At 40.8% G+C, this 27,606-nt stretch overlaps 1 protein-coding gene across 2 annotated transcripts; it reads right to left on the reverse strand.

Moving 5' to 3' along the window:
- Positions 1-1,094: 1,094 nt before the first annotated feature.
- LOC139401840 (uncharacterized) lies at positions 1,095-27,521 on the reverse strand. Of its 2 annotated transcripts, XM_071145824.1 has the most exons (9): positions 27,403-27,521; positions 19,674-19,766; positions 16,834-16,902; positions 16,094-16,141; positions 15,464-15,511; positions 14,991-15,175; positions 14,696-14,794; positions 5,260-5,337; positions 1,095-4,885 (listed from the first exon to the last, which is right to left on the reverse strand). In XM_071145824.1, the coding sequence occupies exons 1-6, from the start codon at positions 27,489-27,491 to the stop codon at positions 15,079-15,081; spliced, it is 444 nt and encodes a 147-aa protein (XP_071001925.1). In that variant the 5' UTR covers positions 27,492-27,521; the 3' UTR covers positions 1,095-4,885; positions 5,260-5,337; positions 14,696-14,794; positions 14,991-15,078. The 2 variants fall into 2 exon arrangements, with proteins under 2 accessions (XP_071001925.1, XP_071001924.1); XM_071145823.1 differs by lacking the exons at positions 19,674-19,766; positions 27,403-27,521 and having other exon boundaries at positions 1,106-4,885.
- Positions 27,522-27,606: the final 85 nt, after the last annotated feature.

A 27,606-nucleotide genomic window follows, 5' to 3' on the forward strand; every position in this document is an offset into this window, starting at 1 on the left:
TAGAATGAATATAGTAGTAAAGTGCTTAAAAAGGTGAGTTGGTCTAGTTGACTCAAAGAGAAACACAAAATACATTTCTTCAAAAATGAAGAAAAATCAATAGAGAGAGCTAGTTATATTTCTTCGTATTTTTTTTCCACTTACTTTGCTAGCGAATGCTAGCTAGTTTAGCATACTCAAAACACCCGGCTCAAACAGAGAGGGATGTTATGTTAGCTAACTGGCTATGGCTATCCAACACTGGATCTCTTCCAAGTCTAGGTTTATTCATTTATTGCCACAGTGTAAGTTTCTAAACTGCTTGCTTACTGTACTGCATGACTGTAGTGCGTTTACTCATGCGTTAGTTCTAGTAGCTATATTGACTATGATGATAGCTAAAATGGTGACAAGGATGTAGGCTGTGTGCAACGGTTATGGTATGCATGTTTAAAAAATGTTTTTGCCTGGTACCAGACAGCTGATATGTTGAGCACTGAAGCGAAGGGAAAAGGTGAGAAGAGAGGGCGTAGATGCGAGAAGGAATTAAACAAAGCAAAGTGACTAATGTTGGACTAATGATTACACCCTAGATCAGCTTTGAGCAGGCAAGAGGGTACAATCCGGTATTGAATGTGTCACTGTCTGTCAACTCGATTACAAAAATGTATCTCGACCTATGCACATACGTTGTAAACTTTCACTTATGATGGGTATAGGGAATATAATATCATGTAGTAGCCTAAACCTATCGATGTTACATTGAACTGGGTGAATGGGATATGAATGACAGTCATCCAATATGCTGTAATAGAAATAAGGCCATGCTCATTAAATATTTTTAATTGTCCTCCCTCATCTTAAAACGGCACCAACTACCACACACGGAAAGGACAGTGTATGGCCTCTATTAGATGCCGTAGGGTAGTAATGTGATTGTGAACTGTGAGCTCCCTATTGGTCCTTTTCAACTAATTGTTTGTGTAAATATATTGCAGGTGTGACTGACCAGCATTTCCACCTGTTAAAATGGCTGCATTTCCTGGAGCCAGGCTGAAGGGAAAGACAGGGACAGAACTGCTGTCTCCAAGACAAAATGTTAGATTAGCAACAAATTCCATGTGTATTTTAAACAGTGGTTTATTTGTTTTGCATTGATACATAGTACATATCCCATTGATTTAAAATAGACTAATATACAATTACACATTTGACAAAATGAAATTACATTTAAAAAAAATACAGCAGCAATTTAGCAATCATAACAAACAACAATTACTGACCACTATGCAGGTAGCTTAGTGGACTAGTAACCGAAAGGTTGCAAGATCAAATCCCCAAGCTGATAGGGTAAAAATCTGTCATTCTTCCCCTGAACAAGGCAGTTAGCCTAGGAACAGTGGGTTATCATTGAAAATAAGAATTTGTTCTTAACTGACTTGCCTAGTTAAATAAAGGTATAAATAAAAAATACCTTCTGTTTAACGTCATTTGTCATAGATTATTTACTGTAATGACAAATTACAACATCAAAAGAAGTGGTGTGTAGGTGTGGTTGGAAATCTACTAATTTTAAATGTATAAATGAATTGATCAGTAATCAGGAAAAAATATATATTTGTGTTGTTTAAATGTGTGTGTGAATGTGCACGTGTGTGTGTGAGAGTTAGGCTATATGGAGATGATTATGGAGTAGTTTGGTCCATCAGGCTGACCCCCAGTCTCCGCTTGAATCTATTGAGGGAAGATGATATTTTGCCAATGTGGATTCTAGGAGTAAGTCAATTCTCTATCAGATATAGAGGTGCCAATGTGAGGTACGGCAGTGGGGAGGGTGAAGGTTATCACTGTGTCTTGTGTTATATAGATGGATTTCAGAGTTAACCTGGAAGAATCCATTGAAAAGTAAACTGTCTGGGAAGTATAAAAGTGTGGAGATGGAAGTGCATCATTGGCATACATTAATGCGGTACATAGACAAGATATTGAGTTTCTTAAACAAAGGTGCAGATGGAGCCAGGCAATTAGAGGAGGTAGCTAGTCTTGCAAATGTCTTTTGTAGTATGACTAATTTGTGCAGGTAGGAGGCATAAGATATAGTAAAGAGCTAGGAAGCAAATCTGATGAAACAAACCAGTAATCTTTCTAATGATACCAACACTTTGATCAGACAAATTGAATATGATCTTTCCAGGATAACTTTTCATCAATTAGAACTCAGAGAAATCTAGTGGATATGACTGGTTTGATTTCATTCCTACCAATTGAGATTCTGGCTCTTTATTTAACAATATTTCTTATTCTTAATAGTGAATACAATATAGTCAGATGTTTACATTTAAAAATTAACAAATTATCTGGAACAATTCAGAAAATTTGACCATGCCCGAGTTGGCTTCATTAATTAGTGAGTCAAAATTATTGTGTGTTAAAATCAAAATGGTATCATCACCAAAGAGAATGGTTATTACGGTATAGATTGATATAGATTAGGACTAACAAAGGTCCAATTATCAAACCCTGTGGCACGCCACAGGATATCTTGGCCCAGGTAGATGCACAGCCGTTTGCATAAACAAATTGTTCTCTATCATAAACATAAATATATAGCCAATTATATGAAAACCATAATGCAATTTAGAAAGTCATATTTCATGATCAAACGCTTTGTATAAATCTAAAATGATGCCAAGCACGTATTCATTGTTGTTCAGGACTGTAAAGATTTTATCCACAAGTTGCAAAAAGGCCATATCTGTGGAGTAGTTTTTACGAAAACCATATTGGTGCTCATATAGAATACAGTGTTGATTTAATGTTTCAACATTTTTTTACACACCGATTTTTCTAGAAAAACATGGTAGTACAGATATTGAGTGATAATTTGTCAAAGATCTGGGATACCAGATTTATAGAGGGGGATAAGTTGGGCAATTTTCTACTCTTTAGTAACAATACCAGTTTGCATAGATATTTGTTGAAGATATACGTTAGAGGCTCAGTGATCAAAGAAGACACTGACACTCACGAAAGAGGCACCAATCTCATCATGACCTGCTGCTGATATCTTTAAGTTACCAATTACCTCCATCATACCAGGAGGATCGAACTGAAGCAGAGAAGGGAAATAATGTAATCCATGGGATTTCGATCATTTTTCTCTAATGTGTTTGACAGGGAGGAAGCCATATTCACAAAAAAAGTAAAGTTGGCATGAAATAACATTTATCTCCATATTCCATGGAGTTTGCTTTATTTTTTATAAAAGATTACATTAGATTGTTCTTGAATAAGTTCCTCCAGTTCTTTGTTTTTTCTCTCTCTTGTATTGTACTTTTGTAGTACCGTTTCTAATGTAATCTACCTGTACTGTTAGTTCCTGTTAGTCTTGTCTCTAGGCAGAAACTGCTTTTTCTAATGTGTCCATAATATTTGTGATCTCGTTAATGGCACAATGATAGTTTGTAGAGTGATTTTACCAGCTTCAGCTATAAAGCTAAAAGTACTTCATTCTCCATTTTCAAGTTAATTCTACCATGCCATCTAGAGCGCGACAGTCAGGATATTTTGTGTGTAGTAAATCTGAGTAGGTAGATGTGTGTGATGTTGGACGTGATATCTGAATAAGAGTAAGACTAATGTGTTGTCTAAATAGATAATAATCCAGCCAATTAGCATGGCTGTGTGCCTATGTATAACTAGCTAACTTTGACAAACAACCATAAATAACTGTTTATTCAGCTAAACTGTAGGTTAAGCTGAATTTAGATATGTGTTTTTGTTGTTGTTGAGTCAATTAGACCATGCCAATTTCAAGCTTATCTTTCAAAAAATCTAAATGTATTTCAAAACATTTAGGTAAGTTAGCTGGTTTACTCGTTAGTTCTGCTTTTTTTTAGTATACCACTCAGTTATGCCTTAATGAGTAGAGCCCTGTACTTTTGTTATTCATGTCACATGACCTGTATTTGAACCTTTCTTTTAAGTCTTTTCCAGGAATGAGAATTAGAACAAAAATGTCAGCACTCGTCTGAGGATGGTGCTAGAAGATCTGACGTAAAAAGAAAAGAGGACAGTTTGATAAAAAAAAAGCCTTAAATAAAAAAGATTAAATTCCAGGTCATGTGACATAAATAGCCAAAACACACAGCACTACTCATTAAGGCATAAATGATATGTAAGTTATATTTTAAGTTATAGGGCATGTTCCTCTGCCCAGGAGTTGCGGATACTGACCAGGTCTTACGCCAGGATAGGTATTTTACATTATTAGCTAACAACACCATATGGTATAGCAATCTGTCAGTTGATGACAGTCAATAACATGGCACGCAACCATTGGTTTAAGCATGCAACGTCTGCAGGGGAAATGGACCAAATTGTTGAGCTTTAGTTCAACTGTCTTACCCATCGGAGGGGTATATTACAAAGCATGTTTAATGAGTTAGCCAGCCAGCTAACTTGCCCAAATATTCTGAAATAACTTATTTTTTATTTGGGAAAGATAAGCTTGAAATGGGCACAGTTTAATTGACTCAACAACCAAAAACACATGTCTAAGTTTTGCTTTCTTAATGAACCAGAAAATCTAAAGTCATTTCAGTTTTTTGAAAATCAAAGTTAACATAATCTCATTGATCCTGCTTTATAGTTTATCCCTCTGAACCGAATGCTTCGTTAACAATGTAATTAATTGTTAAAGTTCCATTGAAACTTTCTCCACCTCACTGGGGATTATAAGAGGTGGAAAATTGACACTCCTATTGGCATCACAACACTGCCAGTTAGGTTTAAGAGGTGGGTTGTGCAGAGCCATCAAACTACCCAACCAGTAGCACTCTGCAAAAATGTGGTTTCGAATCCCTTTGACCTGAAGATCTGTGATGCGTAGACTGGAGAGTTGATCCTGTGGAAGAGAATTACATTTTTTAAATAATGAATTTTGGGCAACATTCTGTCCACAAAATACTGATCTATGAAATCATCTTAACACTTACAATATTATAGCAGAAATCATCTTGTGGCTTTCCTTTTACGATGTCCATGAGAAAGTGAATATTCATGCAGATGAATGTAAACAACGGTAAAATGTGTTTCACACTCATTGCTAGACGTAATATTCCAAAGTTGTGTCCAATGAATTTGAAAATGTTCCCATCATTTTGGGGTAACTTTGCACATGCAGAGAGCTGTTTTGTTGGCAGTGTGCCCAGGTTGATTTAATCAGAATTACAAATGTAAGAAGAATGATTCAATTGCATTAATTGTCTTAAATATTACCTTAACAACATCAGCTTTCTGGCTGTAGAACAATGCCATTTGAAGATTCCGGACTGCTGCTTGCATATATTCTGAGACCTTTAGGAAAGAGAAAACATCTTTCAAACCATAAATAAGGTACTATTACAAAACTGATAACAAACCTGCTGAAATTGTTGCACTCACTGTGTCTAGGGGTACTAGGCCTAGCTACATGGTCTGTAACCTTGGTGTGTGCATTAACGTGGGAAGTAAGCACATGCGATCAGGTGTTGAATGATTGTACTCAGGAGACAGCAACCGTACCTTAGGTCCATGGCCAGCTCTGTTTGGACCCCTTGGTCGGCCAGCCCAAGTGGATTATTGATCAGTTTATGTGACGAAAATAAATATATACTAAAAAGGGGAAACTACAAACAGGCCTACCCAAACGAAAGATTCACAATCACCTGATTTTCTCCACCTGTATGCTTATCAAGGCTTAATGTTGAATAACCGACTACCTTGCCTGCTAATATTTTTGCACTCGCTAAGTCTAGGGGTCTTAGGCCTAGTTACATGTTCTGTAATCTGAATGAAGTTGTGCATTTATGTGAGAAATCAGCATATGTGCCTAAGTCTTGAATGTACATGTGCCCAGGGAGACAGCAACCTTACTTCTCTCTTGACCTCTTGGTCAGCCAGTTCAAGAATATTATTATTTGTTCAGATGGTGACAAAACAATACACAAGCACAACAATGAAAAATATCAAAGGCAAGATAAAAAAAATGAACGGAAGGCCTCATGGCCACCAAACAAAACCTCCAGGCTTGCAAGCTGGAACACTGACTGATGATCACCCTTATCAACCAGACTTTCACAGACACCCAACCAGAACCTCATCTTCGTCAATCGCTGGAGAAGGAAATTTAGATTTTGTGGAAAAAGATCCGGGTGTCTTGTGAGGATCAGGCGACAAGCGGCTAATCTGCCCTTGCCTTCCATCCTGCTAGCCAATTTTCAATCGCTGGAAAATAAATGGAACAAGCTGAACGCACATATATCCTACCAACGGGATATTAAAAACTCTAATATCTTATGTTTCACAGATTCGTGGCTGAATGACAACATTAAGAGATAAGGGGCAGCATTTCCACTTTTGGATAAATAGCGTGCACAATTTCAACTTCCTGCTAATCATGCCAGGAATATATTATATGCATATGATTAGTAGGTGTGGATAGAAAACACTCTGAAGTTTCTAAAACTGGTTCAATCATGTCTGACTATAACAGAACTTATGTAGCAGGCAAAACCCCAAGGAAAAACTGTTCAGATTATTATTATTTTTTTCTCTGACCGTTCCCTCAGTTGTCTTTGCCAAGGGAAATTAGATAGCGACCATTTTACAGTTCCTACGACTTCCACAGGATGTCACCAGTCTTTGGAATTAGGTTGAAGTTAATCATTGGTGAAACGAAGAAGAGGCACATCCTGGAACAACGTTACACTGTTGATAGTTATGCAAGAGGGAAAATGGTGCATGTTTTGTTTACTTGCTCTATTGAATACAGATTGCCCCGCCTACAATTTGATCGATTATTAACGTTTAAAAATACCTAAAGTTGTATTACAAAAGTAGTTTGAAATATTTTGGCAAAGTTTATAGGCAACTTTAGAAATGTTTTGTAGGGACGTTGTGTTTTGGAAAGCAGTTTTTTTGCCGGATAAAGCCTGCTTTATAAATGGACATTTTGGGTATACATGGACGGAATTAATCGAAAAAAAGGACCAATTGTGATGTTTATGGGACATATTGGAGTGCCAACAAAGAAGCTCGTCAAAGGTAATGCATGTTTTATATTTTATTTCAGCGTTTTGTGTAGCGCCGGCTACGCTAATTATTTTGTTTACAAATGGTTCAGCTGGGTGCATACTATCAGATAATAGCTTCTCATGCTTTCACCGAAAAGCATTTTTAAAATCTGACATGTTGGCTGGATTCACAACGAGTGTAGCTTTAATTGAGTACCCTGCATGTGTGATTTAATGAAAGTTTGAGTTTTAACGCGTTTTATTTGAATTTGGCGCTCTGCATTTCCCGAGGCTATTGGCCACTTGAGACGCTAGCGTCTCACTATCCCCAAGAGGTTTTAAGAACATGCAGCTGGCAGGTTATACACTATTGGCAGGATAGAACAGCAGCGTAAGACACAAGGCGTGGATATGCATATTTGTAAACAACAGCTGGTGCACAATATCTAAGGAAGTCTCGAGGCTTTGCTCGCCTGAGGTAGAGTATCTCATGATAAGCTGTAGACCACACTATCTGTATTTTTCGTAGCTATCAACATACCACTACAGACCGATGTTGGCACTAAAACCACGCTCAATGTGCTGTATACCGCCATAAGCAAACAGGTTAACGCTTATCGCTTAGGCGGCACTCATAGTAGGCGGGGACTTAATGCAGAGAACCTTAATCAGTTTTACCTCATTTCTATCAGCATGTGCAACCAGAGGGGAAAATTAAATCTAGACCACCTTTAATCCACACACAGAGACGAGTACAAAGCTCTCCCTCGCCCTCCATTTGGCAAATCTGACCATAATTCTATCCTCTGATTCCTGCTTACAAGAAAAAATTAAAAGGAAGCAGGAAGCACCGGTGACTCGGTCTATAAAAAAGTGGTCAGATGAAGCAAATGCTAAACTACAGGTCTGTTTTGCTAGCACAGACTGGAATATGTTCCGGGATTCTTCCGATGGCACTGAGGAGTACACTACATCAGTCACTGGCTTTATCAATAAGTGCATCGACGTCGTCCCCACAGTGACTCTACGCACATACCCCATCCAGAAACCATGGATTACAGGCAACATTCACACTGAGCTAAAGGGTAGAGCTGCCGCTTTCAAGAAGCGGGGCTAACCCGGAAGCTTATAAGAAATCCCACTATGCCCTCTGACGAACCATCAAGCAGGCAAAACGTCAATATAGGACTAAGATTGAATCGTACTACACCGGCTCCGACGCTCGTCGGAAGTGGCAGGGCTTGCAAACTATTACAGACTACAAAAGGGAAGCACAGCCGAGAGCTGCCTAGTGACACGATCCTACCAGACAAGCTAAACTTCTTCCATGCTCGCTTCAAGGCAAGTAACACTAAAACATGCATGGGAGCATCAGCTGTTTCGGACGACTGTGTGATCACGCTTTCCACAGCCGATGTGAGTAAGACTTTCAAACAGGTCAACATACACAAGGCCGTAAGGCCAGATGGATTACCAGGACGTGTACTCCGGGCATGTGCTAACTGGCAAGTGTCTTCACTGACATTTTCAACCTCTGTCTGAGTCTGTAATACCAACATGTTTCAAGCAGACCACCATAGTCCCTGTGCCCAAGAATACTAAGGTACGGCCTAAATGACTACCGACCTGTAGCACTCACATCGGTAGCCATCAATTGCTTTGAAAGGCTGGTCATGGCTCACATCAACACAATTATCCCAGAAACACTAGACCAACAGTTTGCATATCGCACCAACAGATCTACAGATGATGCATTCGCTATTGCACTCCACACTGCGTGTCCAGCCCCCTCCTGTACTCCCTGTTCACTCATGACTGCACGGCCAGGCACAACTCCAACACCATCATTAAGTTTGCAGATTACAACAGTGGTAGGCCTGATAACCGACAACGATGAGACAGGCCTATAAGGAAGTGGTCAGAGACCTGACTGTGTGGTGCAAGGACAACAACAACCTCTCCCTCAACATGATCAAGACAAAGGAGATGATTGTGGACTACAGGAAAAGGAGGACCGAGCACACCCCGATTCTCATTGATGGGGCTGTTGTGGAGAAGGTTGAGAGCTTCAAGTTCCTTGGCATCCAGGTCACCAACAAACTAACATGGTCATGACAAGAGATATTCCCCCTCAGGAAACTGAAAAGATTTGGCATGGGTTCTCAGATCCTCAAAAGGTTTTACAGCTGCGCCATCGAGAGCATCCTGACGGGTTGTATCACTGCCTGGTATGGCAACTGCTTGGTCTTTCCGACCACAAGGCTCTATAGAAGGTAATGCGTACGGCCCAGTACAAAAGACTCCTGAACAGCTAATCAAATGGCTACCCAGACTATTTGCATTGCCCCCCCGGAACATTGCTGCTACTCTGTTACTCTGTTATTATCTATGCAAAGTTACTCTACCTACATGGACATATTACCTCAATTATCTCGACACAGGTGCCCCCGCACATTGACTCTGTACCGGTACCCCATGTACGCTATGGTCACAAGACGCAGGCCACCTAATTGTCCATAGAATTTCTAAGCAAACAGCTGGAAGCAGGGCTTTCTCCTATAGAACTCAATTTTTATGGAATCGTCTGCCTACTCATGTGAGAGACGCAGACTCGGTCTCAACCTTTAAGTCTTTATTGAAGACTCATCTCTTCAGTGGGTCATATGATTGAGTGTAATCTGGCCCAGGAGTGTGAAGGTGAACGGAAAGGCACTGGAGCAATGAACCGCCTTTGCTGTCTCTGCCTTGCCGGTTCCCCTCTCTCCACTGGGATTCTCTGCCTCTAACCCTATTACAGGGGATGAGTCACTGGCTTACTGGTGCTCTTCCATGCTGTCCCTAGGAGGGGTGTATCACTTGAGTGGGTTGAGTCACTGACCGTAATCCTCCTGTCTGAGTTGTGGTAAAGTGGTAAAACAGGGAAATGGTTTCATTCGTTTTTCCACCATTCATTTTTCCCATAGAGGACTTTAAAAACCCTTAAAATAAGGGCTGTGTTTCATGCAGGCTTACCTTGGCGTGATGTTTTCAACTATGTAAATCTCTCTGAATATTACCGAAGGTGGCTCCTCTTCTTGTTCGGGTGGCGCTCGGTGGTCGTCGTCGCCGGTCTACTAGCTGCCACCGATCCTTTTTTCCGTGTTCGTTTGGTTTTGTCTAATTGGTTTCACCTGTTCATTGTTTGGTTGTTAGGGTGGGGTTATTTAAGTTCGTTTAGCCCGCTTCTGTTTGTGCGGGCTTGTTCTTCTGTATTTGTGAGAGGTGTTAGTGTTTTGTTGGGTTTTCTCGCTGTCCTAGTATTTCACATCAGGGTACTATTTTGTTTTATAGTTACGCCTGTGTTGGGTATACTATTTTGTTCCTGTGATTTTTTTGGACATTAAAGCGTGTTTTTTCCCGCATCCTTTGCTCTCTGCGCCTGACTCCACACCTATTCACTCATTGAGCGTTACATTCTCTTGGACAAAGTGACTGTAATCAATATACAGTACCTTGCGAAAGTATTCGGCCCCCTTGAACTTTGCGACCTTTTGCCACATTTCAGGCTTCAAACATAAAGATATAAAACTGTATTTTTTTGTCAAGAATCAACAACAAGTGGGACACAATCATGAAGTGGAACGACATTTATTGGATATTTAAAACTTTTTTAACAAATCAAAAACTGAAAAATTGGGCGTGCAAAATTATTCAGCCCCCTTAAGTTAATACTTTGTAGCGCCACCTTTTGCTGCGATTACAGCTGTAAGTTGCTTGGGGTATGTCTCTATCAGTTTTGCACATCGAGAGACTGAAATTTTTTCCCATTCCTCCTTGCAAAACAGCTCGAGCTCAGTGAGGTTGGATGGAGAGCATTTGTGAACAGCAGTTTTCAGTTCTTTCCACAGATTCTCGATTGGATTCAGGTCTGGACTTTGACTTGGCCATTCTAACACCTGGATATGTTTATTTTTGAACCATTCCATTGTAGATTTTGCTTTATGTTTTGGATCATTGTCTTGTTGGAAGACAAATCTCCGTCCCAGTCTCAGGTCTTTTGCAGACTCCATCAGGTTTTCTTCCAGAATGGTCCTGTATTTGGCTCCATCCATCTTCCCATCAATTTTAACCATCTTCCCTGTCCCTGCTGAAGAAAAGCAGGCCCAAACCATGATGCTGCCACCACCATGTTTGACAGTGGGTATGGTGTGTTCAGGGTGATGAGCTGTGTTGCTTTTACGCCAAACATAACGTTTTGCATTGTTGCCAAAAAGTTCAATTTTGGTTTCATCTGACCAGAGCACCTTCTTCCACATGTTTGGTGTGTCTCCCAGGTGGCTTGTGGCTTGTAACACTTTTTATGGATATCTTTAAGAAATGGCTTTCTTCTTGCCACTCTTCCATAAAGGCCAGATTTGTGCAATATACGACTGATTGTTGTCCTATGGACAGAGTCTCCCACCTCAGCTGTAGATCTCTGCAGTTCATCCAGAGTGATCTTGGGCCTCTTGGCTGCATCTCTGATCAGTCTTCTCCTTGCATGAGCTGAAAGTTTAGAGGGACGGCCAGGTCTTGGTAGATTTGCAGTGGTCTGATACTCCTTCCATTTCAATATTATCGCTTGCACAGTGCTCCTTGGGATGTTTAAAGCTTGGAAAATCTTTTTGTATCCAAATCCGGCTTTAAACTTCTTCACAACAGTATCTCGGACCTGCCTGGTGTGTTCCTTGTTCTTCATGATGCTCTCTGCGCTTTTAACGGACCTCTGAGACTATCACAGTGCAGGTGCATTTATACGGAGACTTGATTACACAAAGGTGGATTGTATTTATCATCATTAGTCATTTAGGTCAACATTGGATCATTCAGAGATCCTCACTGAACTTCTGGAGAGAGTTTGCTGCACTGAAAGTAAAGGGGCTGAATAATTTTGCACGCCCAATTTTTCAGTTTTTGATTTGTTAAAAAAGTTTGAAATATCCAATAAATGTCGTTCCACTTCATGATTGTGTCCCACTTGTTGATTCTTCACAAAAAAATACAGTTGTATATCTTTATGTTTGAAGCCTGAAATGTGGCAAAAGGTCGCAAAGTTCAAGGGGGCCGAATACTTTCGCAAGGCACTGTATTTGTCTCATTTACTAACAGATTCGAAAATGCCAATTAACATCAAAGTAGACATGTAAAATTACATATCCCTGCAATCTCTAGCTGACACCTTTGTAAACAGGTATTGTGTAAATTTAAACTTGCACAAGACTGTTCACAGAATTGTCAATTCATTTAAAGAAATGTATCCAATTTATTCATCACATAGTTAATAAAGAGATTCTTACCTTTGCCTCGATTCAGCAGTCTCATCCAGATCCTCATGACATGTTTAGTTCTTTATGATAGCCACTTTAGCAGCTAATTATTTTCTGGTGTAAATACATTGATAAAGGTCACCTTGTCCTAGAAAGATTCACACAGTTATCAAAACGTCATGCCAAGGAAAGCCTTCACGAAACACATCCCTTATCTAAAGTGTTTCTAAAATTAATGATGGAAAAACAATTGGAACCATTTCCCTGTTTTACCGCTAGGGTTAATGGGTATTATGACTCATACTCATATTAGAGTACCACACTCTATAAACAAGACTTGGCACGGGACCTGGAGCAGGTTGCTGCTGCCCCCTTGGGATGGAGTGTGGAAATGGCAATGTAGTGTCTAATCGTGTTCCTACTAGAATTATAGATTTTTAACCAATTCATTCTTAAATAAGACTTTAATGCTTCACAAACTTAGCATAGCGGTCTTCTGCTATCCAACTGCTAGGCTAATTGCAACCAACATTGGCCACCATATCACTGCAAGGGGATTGCTCGTTAAACAATCAATGAGAGCTTTGATCACCCTTCACAGCTCCATCTCAATTGCTTTCAACATTTCAAGCTCCTCTTACTGTTTGGCAGTTATTCCCTCTTTTACCACAGCAAATCTACTGTGGTAATTTACCCTACACATTTTATGAATGGAAAATGCATGTTAGTTTTTTATTTTGATGCATTCTATTAATACTAAATTGTCTTAATACAGTATGGTCATTACTTACCAAGAGAGATATCCCTGACCTGTCCACAAAATTGGTACACAAATACCACGTTCACATGCAATTGGAAACTCAAAACCTCAAACTAAAATTAACATACTATTTTTAATAGAGCTTCCTATTGGTTGATTCTGATACTTCAAGTTGGAAACTCGGGATCATCTTTCTACAATGATTTAGCAAGTCGGATATTTCCGAGTTTTGACTAGCATATGAACACGGCATAAATCAAGCCAATCGTGATTGAGTTTGAGTAACTGAAATCACTATTTCTTGAGTATAAAAGCTATTTCAAAGCCAATCAAATGTCACATGAATGTTACTTTTGACAATTTTTCCAATAAGTATTTATTGAAACAGCTTTTATGAATTGATCAAGTTCTCTGTGTTGACAACATTCATGAATTCAGGTTGACTGACAGCCCATTCCCTGTACAGCTGCTGCCCATGTTAGCTAAAGTTCAAGACGAGCAACTTTTCACCGGTCAACCCATAAACAGTTCAAAGTGAAAGTCTACACACCCTTTGCACAGTCTTCACATTTGCTGTTTAAAATTAAATATAAAAATATATTAAATTAGATTTTATTCCTACTGATGTACACAACCAACTCTGCACCTTCTCTTTTGAAAATTATCCGTCGCCATTGTTGCAACCCCTATTACCAGTCTGTTCAACCTCTCTTTCATATCGTCCGAGATCCCTAAAATTGGAAAGCTGCCGCGGTCATACCCCGCTTCCAAAGGGGTGACACTCTAGACCCAAACTATTATAGACCTATATCCATCCTGCCCCGCCTTTCTATAGTCTTTGAAACCAAGCTAATAAACAGATCACTGACCATTTCGAATCCCACCGTACCTTCTCCGCTGTGCAATCCGGTTTCCGAGCTGGTCATGGGTGCACCTCAGCCACACTCAAGGTACTAAACGATATCATAACCGCCATCGATAAAAGACAGTACTGTGCAGCCGTCTTCATCGACCTGGCCAAGGCTTTCTACTCTGTCAATCACCGTATTCTTATCGGCAGACTCAATAGCCTTGGTTTCTCAAATGACTGCCTCGCCTGGTTCACCAACTTCGCAGACAGAGTTCAGTGTGTCAAATCAAATCGCTCTTGCTGCGGGTGATTCCCTGATCCACCTCTATGCAGACAACACCATTCTGTATACATGCGGCCCTTTTTTGGACAATCTGTTAACAAACCTCCAAACGAGCTTCATTGCCGTACAACACTCCTTCCGTGGCCTCCAACTACTAAAATCAAATGCATGCTTTTCAACCGTTCGCTGCCCGCACCCGCCCGCCCGACTAGCATCACCACTCTGGACGGTTCTGACCTAGAATATGTGGACAACTACAAATACCTAGGTGTCTGGCTAGACTGTAAACTCTCCTTCCAGACTCATATCAAACATCTCCAATCCAAAATCAAATCTAGAATCGGCTTTCTATTTCGCAACAAGGCCTCCTTCACTCACGCCGCCAAACTTACCCTAGTAAAACTGACTTAGAGCTGCATTCAAAAGCATGGGAAACAGCAACCTTAGACAATCGAAAATAAGCATCACTCCAAGATGGTGTACCTTTTTTGTGCTTTGTTGTGTGGTGCTGTGCAATGAAAACAGTTGTTTCATGTCCTTTTTCTTCTTCTCCATATCACCCCATGCCACCTCGAACGTGTCCTATCACGATACCATAAAATGGTATCCACAAAATGCACAAACAAAAGCACAAATATTATTATATCTGAGCTTGAATAACGTTTGTGCTATAAAGATAAAGCAAGACTGAAGTCATTCAGCCAAAGTTGTTCTACCTCTGGCATGAACCACATTCAAATGAATGTAAAGCATTTTAAAATGTTACCAGATGTATTACCTTCACCAAGCGTTCTGCATTGGATGGGTCATAACCCAGTGACTTGACTGCTTCCTTGAACTTTGGCAATTCAACAAGTTGCAGTTGATCATACATCTTTCTGAGTTGTTTCTCTGCAGGGGTTGGTGATGTCTTCAGACAAATCTCCTCTGCTTTCTATCTCAGGGGACAATTCACTTGCCATTCTAGATTAAGTTGAAGTAAGAAGATAAAATATTTAGGCTTCATGAAAGAGTCCACCTAAAAAACAATCTCATTTACCTATAGCACTTAACTGTCACTTTATATTAATGAATTAACAATTATCTATACAGTATATTCATTTCTTGAACATCCATTGACTCTTACAGCTGCTTCAAATTCTTAATTTTAAAAATGTAATACTGAATTCATGTGCAGTAGCTACAATGCCCTCTGAATATCCTTGAATTAGGCGAATGTTCCAAATGGTTGTATAGTTCTGAATACTATACCTCTGTTTAAAGGAATCATGTTTCTTTCGTTCTGCTTCAAGATCAGATCTGTGATTGGAAAATGTGAAGAACATTTGATCAACGGTATGCAGTGGTTTTGTGGTCAACATGTCATTGACCTGCCATCCATCCAGGTAACCACATCATATTCAGTCTGTAGAGTGTAGGCTACTGTAAAACCCCAAACAGACAAGTTCTAAAGATTAGGGATGGGCAATTGAAAGATGTCTTGTTTGATTACTCTCATAAATTATTTTGAGTACTTCAGTTAAAGAGAAATAGTTTGCGGTATGCTGTCGGCTGACAAACAACTGAAAGTGAAACTTAACATATTTTCTTTGCACTTGACATACTCCACAAAGGATAATCACATTTTAAAAGTTTGAGTACTCGATTATTAGTCAAAATACAAACCTTAGATCCAGTATTCGAGCAAAAATACTCCCTTAGAACACAGAGCCTGCATCCCAAACAGCATAGTATTACCTATTTAGTACATTACTTTTGACCAGGTCCCATAGGGCTCTGGTCGACAGTAGTGCACTAGGGAATAGTGTGCCATTGGGTTGCACAATAGATACTGTAGATACAAAAGCGGTTAGTATTATTTAGTGCCAGAGTAGTATTTACCTCACTTTGTCAAGCTCTGTTTTGTAAAAGTTTTCCATCTCGGCAATACTGTGTTAAGAGCAAAGTCAACAATCATTATAAGTATTTGATGAGCACAATAAATACATTTGTGGTGTTTGACACACTAATACTTGGTTAACACTCCTCCGAGCAGTCTATTTGGCAAAACCTTATTAAAGCACATGTTGGCATGCAGGCAATTCCATGATAGCAGAGTTACGCGGAGACTCAGATGTTTCAGCTAAAAATGTATTTCAAACAAAAAACAATGATTGCAAATATTTGTGCTGATTTGTGCTGTTTGTGCAGTCATTCTTTTACCAATCTTTGCATCTCCACTGTTCTTCAAGTAAATGTGTTTTTGTAAATATTTTCAGTGGAAATTGTTAAAAGTAGTATTGTGCATATAAGTGAATGGTTTGTTCAACTTTGCAATCATTGTTTTTTGTTTAATTAACGTACTTTTTAAAATGAAAAATCTGAGTCAGTGTCACCGTGGAATTGCACTGAATGCCACCCATGCAGTGTGGTGAAGTCACAAAGTGGCTGTGGAGCTTCTACAGAGTAATGAAGTATACTGTAAATCCAGCCTAACAGCTGCGTTAACTTAATGCATTATGTAACATTCAATTATTTTTTTTAAAGTTCAATGAATTTCCAGTATATCTCTCTACATTTAGCCAAGTATGGTGTGGATAAATTACATAATCTAAGTTCAATTGAATAAATGTTAATAACACCTTTGTTTATGCTCTCGGTCCTTCTCAATCTCCGTGTCTTTCTTCTCATACCAACGGCATGGAAGCATTCTACAAAAAGAGCACATTAAATATGTAGAATGAAGTAACATTTTACAAAAATTATTGAAAAAAGTACAGTGTGTCATAACACCATTGTGTCCTCTACACCAACTGTTATCCAAGCATAGTTCAGTTTCTACACGGAGTTGGTTTCAGGCTGGAATGGGCCTGAAAGTTTATGAATACACTTGGGCCTGGTCAGGTTTGGGCTTAGAAATAACATTATGACAAAGAAAATTCAGTGGACGAAGGACTCTGTATTTGGAAAATAATGTCATTAGTACATTTTTTGTATGATCAAAATTTCAAAAGTACAGGTATATAAAATATTAACCGATAGCAAATTATATGGGATCGTTGTGGAGGTATTCTTTTGCAGTGACTTTTTTAGTTGGAAACGCTGCCTGCACATTCTGAAATATTACTTGCTGACTTAATGTCTTACTGAGGTGTGTGGAGAATCCAGTATCTTTCCTTGTAGGCGGTACAAATCACATTATTGTGGAAGCACTAAGTGCTAAGAGTATGAATGAGGCTGTTTGAGAAGGTTTGAATCCTAAGCAACTTGCCTACACATAGTTTGAAGTACAACACCAACATAGCTACTATAGTAGGTCAAAGCTATGTGCTGGAAAACCTTGGTAGAGCATGGGTGGAATAGGCATTGTGGTGCTCATGTGAATTTCCTTTATTTTTTGGCTTCAGACCACTGCCTATTGTTTTTAATGTCCAAGATTTTTACACTGGAAGGTGATTATGCAACATTACACAAAATTATAATTCCACAATAAGGCCCGAGGGGGTGTGGTACAGTGCATTCGGAAAGAATTCAAACGCCTTGACTTTTTCCACTTTGTTGCGTTACAGCCTTATCCTAAAATTGATCAATCTACACACAATACCCCATAATGACAGGTTTTTAGACATGTTTTGAATTAAACAAAGTGTCAGAATACATAAGTATTCAGACCCTTTGGTATAAGACTCGAAATTGAGCTCAGGTGCATCCTGTTTCCATTGATCATCTCGCAGGTTTCTACATTTTGATTGGAGTCCACCTGTGGTAAATTCAGTTGATTGGACATGATTTGGAAAGGCTTAAATAGTTACATTAGGTTAAATAAATAATAATATTAAGAATTGCTCACACCCCTCTTTACAAGGTGCCACAGTTGACAGTGCATGTCAGAGCAAAAACCAAGCCACGAGGTCGAAGGAATTGTCTGTGGAGGTCGCTGACAGGATTGTGTCGAGGCACCGATCTGGGGAAGGGTACCAAAAAATGTCTGCAGCATTGAAGGTCCCCAAGAACACAGTGACCTCCATCATTCTTAAATGGAAAAGTTTGGAACCACCAAGACTCTTCCTACAGCTGGCCACACTGAGCAATCAAGGGAGAAGGGCCTTGGTCAGGGAGATGTTCCTCTGTAGAGATGGGAAAACCTTCCAGAAGGACAACCATTTCTGCAGCACTTCACCAATCAGGCCTTTATTGTAGAGTGGCCAGACATAAGCCACTCCTCAGTAAAAGGCAAATGACAGCCCGCTTGGAGTTTGCCAAAAGGCACCGTAAGCACTCTGACATGAGAAACAAGATTCTCTGGTCTGATGAAACCAAGATTGAACTCTTTGGCCTGAATGCCAAGCATCACGTCGGAAGGAAACCTGGCACCATGGTGGTAGCAGCATCATGCTGTGCCGCAGTGCAGGCCTGCTGAAGAGAGTGTCATCAGTCCGGTGCCATCTGTCCCGGCTCCACGCACTAGGCCTCCAGTGCGCCTCCCCAGCCCGGTACGTCCTGTGCCGTCTCCCCGCATTCGCCCTGAAGAGCGTGTCATCAGTCCGGTGCCATTTGTGCCAGCTCCACGCACCAGGTCTCCAGTGCGCCTCCCCAGCCCGGTACGTCCTGTGCCAGCTCCCCGCACTCGCCCTGAAGAGCGTGTCATCAGTCCGGTGCCACCTGTGCCGGCTCCACGCACCAGGTCTCCAGTGCGCCTCCCCAGCCCGGTACGTCCAGTGCCAGCTCCCCGCACTCGCCTTGAAGAGCGTGTCATCAGTCCGGTGCCACCTGTGCCGGCTCCACGCACCAGGCCTCCAGTGCGCCTCCCCAGCCCGGTACGTCTTGTGTTGTCTCCCCGCACTCGCCCTGAAGATCGTGTCATCAGTCCGGTGCCACCTGTGCCGGCTCCACGCACCAAGCCTCCAGTGCGCCTCAGCCCGGTTCATCCTGTGCCGGCTCCCCGCACTCGCCCTGAAGAGCATGTCATCAGTCTGGTGCCACCTGTGCTGGCTCCACGCACCAGGTCTCCAATGCGCCTCCCCAGCCCGGTACGACCTGTTCCGGCTCCCCGCACTCGCTCCCAGGGCCAGAGCCTTCCTCTGCCCAGTCCAAGCACAGTGTTCAGCCCGGCTCCATGGCCGGATCCGTGGTTTGGGCGGGTGCTAAGACCCGCACCGGAGCCGCCACCAACGCTAGTCAACCTCCCCTAACCCTCCCCATTTTGGTTTCAGGTTTTGCGTCCGGAGTCCGCACCTTTAGGTCAGGGTATCTAGTATTTTGTATGTGTATGTTGATTGGTGAGTGTGGTTCCCAATTAGAGGCAGCTGTTTATCGTTGTCTCTAATTGGGGATCATATTTAAGTTGCCCATTGTTCCCAACTGTGTTGTGGGATATTGTTTTCAGTTAGTGCCTAAGTGCGCTCTGTACTGGACGTTCGTTTATTCTTTGTTGTTTTTGTTAAGTTTCACTTTGAAATAAACTATGTGGAACTATACGCACGTTGCGCCTTGGTCCGCTCCTTTCGACGATCGTGACACCGTCTTCTCACTCTCTCCGTCTTTCTTCGCACACGATGGACAGCTCGAACCCTTACTACAAAAAGAGGACAATAAATATTTAGAATGAAATATGCTATGGTAGATGTTTCATCTCATCACTTATCACTATACAGGTACAGTTTGTCATACACCATTGTGTCCTCTACACCAACTGTCATTATCCAAGTTCAGTGTTTATACTGAGTTGGTTTCAGGCTGGAACGGGCTTTGGGTTTAGCAATGATGTTATGACAAATAAATTGGGGGGGGGGGGGGGGGTCACAATGGCCGAAAGACTGTATTTGGCAAATAACGTCATTGGTTTATTTTTTGTATGATCAAAATCTCAAAAGTAGAGGTATATAAAATAAACAATAGCACATATGGGGTTGTTGTGGAGGTATTGGCTGAACGTTTTCATTCAACAATATTTTGCAGTGACTTTTTTAGTGGGAAACGTTGCTTGCACATTCTAACATATTACCTACCGACTTGAGAAAGAGAGGACCGTAGCCTTTGCAGATGTACAGTAGCCCACACTTGATGAACGGTCAATGAAAATTCTACTGGCTGACAGATTGTATTTCTCCGTCTTATTGTGGTATGGCGCTGAGATTAAATATGGTTATACTTATGTACCGCATCCCATAGGCTACTAATAGTGACTAGTATTTACTGACAAATTAAATAAAAGTTTATTGGTCGCTTACAAAGTTTTAGGTTATAGCGGGTGCAGCAAAATGCTTGGATTACTAGTTCCTAACAGTGCGGCAAAAATGTCAAAAAAATACACAAATAATAATCAAAAACTAGAAACAACAAAACAATCATAAAGGGCAATTTAATGAGATATGGATGAATTGTGTTAAATTGTTTTGAAGACAGAGCAACGTTGGGAAAATATAGTTGGTATAATAAATATTCATCCATGTGGATGTTTTGCTCTGTTACAACCTGGAACTAAAATGGATTTAATAGGGATTTTATTCTCACTGATCTAGACAAATTTATGGAAGCCTGTCCCCCCCCCAAAAAAACAAAAGTCTGACTACTAGTTATAAAATAGTAAGTCATAATTATGATATATAATAATAGGTCGTTGTTATGAGGTAGAAAGTCATAACTAGAAAAGTACATTTCCTGAAGGAAATATGGTGTGCTTGCTAGTATTTATGGTTGTGAAATACATTATTAAAGTGGTAGTGACTGCAGTAGTAATGGTATTGAATGGTTGTAGTTAAATGTAGGTAGATGGAAAGATTGAATAATTGATTGCAGGAATAGGATAAGATAAGTTAGGAAAGCCTGAACATGTGAAAGTTGGATTGGTATCTCTAGCTTGAACGGTTTATGAGTTACTGATGGTGAGTTATTTTATGCTAATTTATACAGTTATAGTTGATCTAAGAATGTAAAATGAGGATAGCTTGAACATATAAAAGTTGGTTTGGTATTTCTAGCTTGAACGGTTTAAGAGTTACTGTTGATGAGTTACACTATATATACAAAAGTTTGTGGACAACCTTTTAAATTAGTGGATTTGGCTATTCCAACCACACCCATAGCTGACAGATGTATAAAATCGATCACGCATCCGTGCAATCTCAATAGACAAACACTGGCAGTAGAATGGCCTTACTAAAGAGCTTAGTGACTTTCAATGTGGCACCGTCATAGGATACAACCTTTCCAACAAGTCATATTTTTACCCTGCTAGAGCTACCTCGGTCAACTGTAAGTGTTGTTATTGTGAAGTGGAAACATCTAGGAGCAACAACGGTGGCCAAGAAAGTGGACAATGAGACCGTCGAGTGCTGAAGCATGTAGCTCATAAAAATTGTCTGTGCTCGGTTGCAACACTCACTACCGAGTTCCAAACTGCCTCTGGAAGCAACGGAGCAATTAGGACTTACAGGAGCAATTATGGTTAAGTGCCTTGTTTAATGGCATAGACAGATTTTTCACCTAGTCGGCTCGGGGATGCGAAGCAGCGACCTTTTGGTTACTGACCCAACGCTTTTAACCGCTAGGATACCTGCCGCCCTTCATGAAATGGGTTTCCATGGGCAAGCAGCCGCACACAAGCCTAAGATCACCATGCGCAATGCCACGCATCGACTGGAGAGCTGTAAAACTCGCCGCAATTGGACTCTGGAGCAGTGGAAATGTGTTCTCTGGAGTGATGAATCACGCTTCACCATCTGGCAGTCCGACGGACAAATATAGTTTTGGTGGGTGCCAGGAGAACGCTACCTGCCAGCATGCATAGTGCCAACTGTAAACTTTGGTGGAGGAGGACTAATGGTCTGGGGCTGTTTTTCATGGTTCGGGATAGACCCCTTAGTTCCAGTGAAGGGATATCTTAACGTTACAGCCTACAATGACATTCTAGATGATTCTGTGGAGTTATTTTATGCACATTTTTATAGTTATAGTTAATAGATTTTAAAGAATTACCAATAAAAAGTTGCATAAAATAACTCACCAACAGTAACTGTTGAACAGTTCAAGCTAGAGACACCAAACCGACGTTCACATGTTCAGGTTATCTTAACTTCAAATTCTCTAAAGTCTGTATAACTACACTGAACAAAAATATAAACACAGAGCTGTTGCCAGATAATTTAATGTTCATTTCTCTACCATAAGCCGCCTCAAGTCATTTTAGAGAATTTGGCAGTATGTCCAACCAGTCCCACAACCGCAGACCACGTGCAACCACGCTAGCCCAGGACCTACACATCCGGCTTCTTCACCTGCGGGATCGTTTGAGACCAGCCACCCGAACAGCTGATGAAACTGTGTTTGCACAACCAAAGAATTTTTGCACAAACTGTCAGAAACCGTCTCAGGGAAGCTCATCTGCGTGCTTGTCGTCCTCACCAGGGTCTTGACCTGACTGCAGTTTGGTGTCATAACCGACATCAGTGGTAAAATGCTCACCTCCAATGGCCCCTGGCATGCTGGAGAAGTGTGCTCTTCACAGATGAATCCCGGTTTCAACTGTAGTGGGCAGATAGCAGACAGCGTATATGGTGTGTGGGTGAGTGGTTTGCAGATGTCAACGTTGTGAACAGAGTGCCCCATGGTGGTAGTGAGGTTATGGTATGGGCAGGCATAACCTACGGACAATGAACACCATAGCATTTTATTGATGGCAATTTGAATGCTCGCGTCGAGGCAAGCAACACCGAAGCATGCATGAGAGCACCAGCTGTTTCAGACGACTGTGTGATCACGCTCTCTGTAGCCGATGTGAGCAGGACATATAAACAGGTCAACATTCACAAGGCCGCAGGACCAGACGGATTACCAGGACATGTTCTCAGAGCATGCACAGACCAACTGGCAAGTGAATGTTGACCTTTTCAGACATTTTCAACCTCTCCCTGACCGAGTCTGTAATACCTACATGTTTCAAGCAGACCACCATTGTCCCTGTGCCCAAGAAAGTGAAGGTAACCTACCTAAATTACTAAAGCCTTTAGCACTCACGTTGGAAGTCATGTAGTGCTTTGAAAGGCTGGTCATGGCTCACATCAACATCAACACCATCAGTGTTCAACAGCATAGTGCCCACAAAGCTCATCACTAAGCTAAGGACCCTGGGACTAAACACCTCCCTTTGCAACTGGATCTTGGACTTCCTGACGGGCTGGCCACAGGTGGTAAGGGTAGGCAACAACACATCTGACACACTGATCCTCAACACAGGGGCCCTTCAGGGGTGTGTGCTTAGTCCCCTCCTGTTGTCCCTGTTCACCCACGACTGCATGGCCAAGCACGACTCCAACACCATCATTAAGTTTACTGACAGCACAACAGTGGTAGGCCTGATCTCCAACAACGATGAGACAGCCTATAGCAGTGTTACTCATAATATTTTGTAAAGGGGCCACTTTGGGTTGAGACAATCATTCAGAGGGCTATCTTTAATTGATTGTACTTTTTGTTCCAAAATAATCAATGATCAATTGAGAGCAAATTCAGAGCAATAAAGCATGTGCAACTGATTTGATGTACAGCACATCACAAATATATACATACACACATCAAATAGGCTATATCACATGTATAAGACCCATATTAAGGGTTACCTCAGTTGGATGAGTGAAGATGTCCCTTCTGCTCCTTGACTGAATTCATTCTAAATTTGTAGTCTGTTGTTGCTATCCTTGTTCATTGGTCAGTCTGTTTTTCTGAGATGATTGTGAACTACAGGAAAAGGAGGACCGAGCAAGGCCCCATTCTCATCGTTGGGGCTGTAGTGGAGCAGGTTGAGAGTTAAGTTCCTTGGCGTCCACATTACCAACAAACTAACATGGTCCCAGCACAACAAGACAGTTGTGAAGAGGGCACGACAAAACCTATTCCCCCTCAGGAGACTGAAAAGATTTGGCATGGGTCCTCAGATCCTCAAAATGTTCTACAGCTGCACCATCGAGAGCATCCTGATGGGTTTCATCACTGCCTGATATGGCAACTGCTCAGCCTCCGACTGCAAGGCACTGCAGAGGGTAGTGCGTACGGCTTCCTGCTATCCAGTATCTCTATACCAGGCGGTGTCAGAGGAAGGCCCTAAAAATTGTCAGACTCCAGCCACCCTAGTCATAGATGGTTCTCTCTGCTACTGCACGGCAAGCGGTACTAGAGCGCCAAGTCTAGGTCCAAGAGGCTCCTAAATAGCTTCTACCCCCAAGCCACAAGACTCCTGAACAGCTAATCAAATGGCTACCCACTCACAAATGCATCATAGCTAAAATGTTGTATTATGTCTGGGTTGGATGTGGTGACTGCTCTGAGTTTTAGGAAATGAACAAACTGTCAAGTATGAACAGTGTGGTGATTTTATTTTGAAATGCTGTGACCACACACAGCATTTTGCCAGGAGTTTTTAGCTTTCCCAGGAGATTCACCATGTTCAGGTGGCAGGTGAAAAAAAAGCCACCTTTAATATCCACTGTGGATCATCCAGTTCTGGCTCCTCTCTCCCCTTGCTTCCAACACATTTATGGATTTGGGAGGAGAGAGAGAGAAATCTTTCCAAAACGCTTTCACAAGACAGCCATCTCACCTCATTGTGATATATCAGAATTCAGTCTGGTATTCCTTCAGCAACTTGCGGAATTGCCGGTGATTCAGTGCCCTCGCAATAATAATGTTCACCACGCACACGACTTGCTGCATTACATCCTGTAAATCACAGTCTTTGAGTTTAGCCACAAGTGCTTCCTGATGAATGATACAAAGAAACATAACAAATTGGGGAACATTCTCTCTCTCTCATCAGGCCCTTCTCCTTCCCTCGCATGTTTGGGGCGCCGTCAGTGCACACGGATGCCAGATTTGACCCAATATTATCAGCAAAAAAATGTAACAAGAGCTTTCAGAATATCCTCACCTAGTGTTTGTCCCTGAAGGGGCAGTAAACATAAAAGTTTCTCTCTGAACGACTCATTTTGAGGGAAGCGGACACAAACACATAATTGGGAAATGTCCCTTACATCAGTGATTTCGTCAAGCGCAATACCAAAACACAGCGCTACGGATATGTCAGTAATCAGTTGCTTACCGATGATGTCTTCTATGCTTCTTGTTATGGTCAAGTCTGAGAGTTGCAGTCTCTTAATTGACTTTAAAATAGCTTCCTTGTTTGTGAAATCAGCATACAATATTTCTAGCTAGCTGAATTTCCCCGCCACCATCTTCCTGATTTTCCGGTGGTGTCACGTTCTGACCTTAGTTCTTTTATTATGTCTTTGTTTAGTATGGTCGGGGCGTGAGTTGGGTGGGTTGTCTATGTTCCTTTTTCTATGTTTTGGGATTTCTGTGTTTGGCCTGGTATGGTTCTGAATCAGAGGCAGCTGTTTATCGTTGTCCCTGATTGAGAACCATATGTAGGTAGCCTGATTTCACTTTTGAGTTGTGGGTGATTATTTTCCATGTTAGTGTTTGTTTCACTTTGTTATTTTGTATTTGTATAGTGTTCAGTTTGTCTTATTAAAATGGACACATGCCACGCATCATCAGAGGAAGACGACGAACCTTACAGGTGGATGTTTATTCATAGCTGTCACGTTCTAAAGCTCTTGCCCATCATTTTCATTGTCAATAAATTTACGTTTCTTTTTTACAATAAATCGATCCATGTCGACCTGACTGCAAAATTAGCTAGTAGCAAACTGATGTGTAGGTCGCTGTAACTGAGCAGTTGCGTTCTATTTCGGCCTTTCTGTTCAACAGCTGCGCAATACTGTTATCTGCTTTCCAGGGAACAATAGATTCAGATTCAGTGAAGTGATTCAGTTTAATGATGATCACTTCAAGTCATCAGGCTGGGTTTCATAATTGTTCTCAATATAACAGATGTGCATTTGGGGTACTTGACACACTTTTTAACAGTTGCATGAATTTAATTACATTTGTAATTACTTACTCTTCCTTTTTCTTCTCGCACATCAGACACTGTAGGTTATAGCTATCACTATCAAAATAGAAATGTTCATATTCGTAATTAGAATTAGTTGAACACGTCTGTCTACTATGCATCTTCTGCACTTCATTGATTCTGAAACTATTTGTGATGAATTTAGTCACCCAATGGACTGTTTTCTCTGCTACCGCATGGCAAGCGGTACCGGCGCGCCAAGTCTAGGACCAAAAGGCTCCTCAACAGCTTCTACCCCCAAGACTGTTGAACAATTCATAAAAATCGCCACCAGACAATTTACATTTTACATAATTGCCAATAATTGGGAAAAATATCAGAATTGGGCACAATGAGGTCGTATGTGGAGTATCAGAATTGTATCAAAATTGAGATTCACATTTGTGGTATAAATTGGAACTCTAAGGCAGGCAGACCAGTTCTGATATTTTGCACAATTATTGGCAAAATTGATTGGTCTGATTGGTCAAAAGACCAATTATTGAAAAAAATATCTGAAATGGGCTGCCTTTGTAAACGCAGCATAAATATCACATTCCATTATTTTTTTAATATATTTTTTTTGCTGTTTACTAATCATGGATGATACATGCCAAATATTTGGAAAAGGAAAAGGATCGGAAGTATAAAGCCTGCATAAACAGCCAAAGTACCACCATTTTAAATTCGTTTATGGTGTAGTGTACAGTGCACTGCTAAAATACCTAGCTTGTATTTGACAGAAATATTCCACTTATTATCAGAATTTCTTTGATTCATTTTGTCAAGCAAAGACACCGTTGATTCTGTAGCACTTGAAGTCATATTACAAAACGTGATCTTCAACAAAAGGGGCAGAAATGGAATACAGACAGACGGTGCTACACTAATACTTTTTCTGTACTCCTTTACAATACACCTACAATATATCTCATGATTTATTCTAAGGATACTAAAACTACAGTGTGACACCTTTCTCATCTTTTTCAAAGAAAATCTATACAGAATGAACGGTTTTAGACATAAGAACATTGTGTTAAAACATTCCCTGGCAACCCAAAAACATGAACCTTAGGGGAATGTTCTGGAAGTTGTTTTACTTGAATGTCAGCAGTGTTTGTTTTGTGTGAAGAGTTTTCAAAATAGACCACAGACATGTGAAATTAGTAAAAAAGCAATTAAAATGTTTTGACATATTTACTACTTGAATGTAAATAAATGTATTGAGAAAAAAAAATTGTGGGTAGATGGAGATACTACTTACATGTTGGCAATCAAGGTCTCAAACTGATTTTTAATTCCCTCCAAGTCCTTTTTTGTCGATTCCAAACATGGACACTGCTGATAGCTCATGTTTGGCACGTTTTCACTGTCCACCTTGCTGTGTTTAGTAGTGATACTGTTGTGTTCCTGCTAATATACCCCTTCACACAAGGGTTGGGCTTCTCAAGCGTTGAAAGTGAAAGCC

Source organism: Oncorhynchus clarkii, unplaced genomic scaffold (genome assembly GCF_045791955.1).
Source record: "Oncorhynchus clarkii lewisi isolate Uvic-CL-2024 unplaced genomic scaffold, UVic_Ocla_1.0 unplaced_contig_2986_pilon_pilon, whole genome shotgun sequence".
NCBI lineage: Eukaryota > Metazoa > Chordata > Actinopteri > Salmoniformes > Salmonidae > Oncorhynchus > Oncorhynchus clarkii.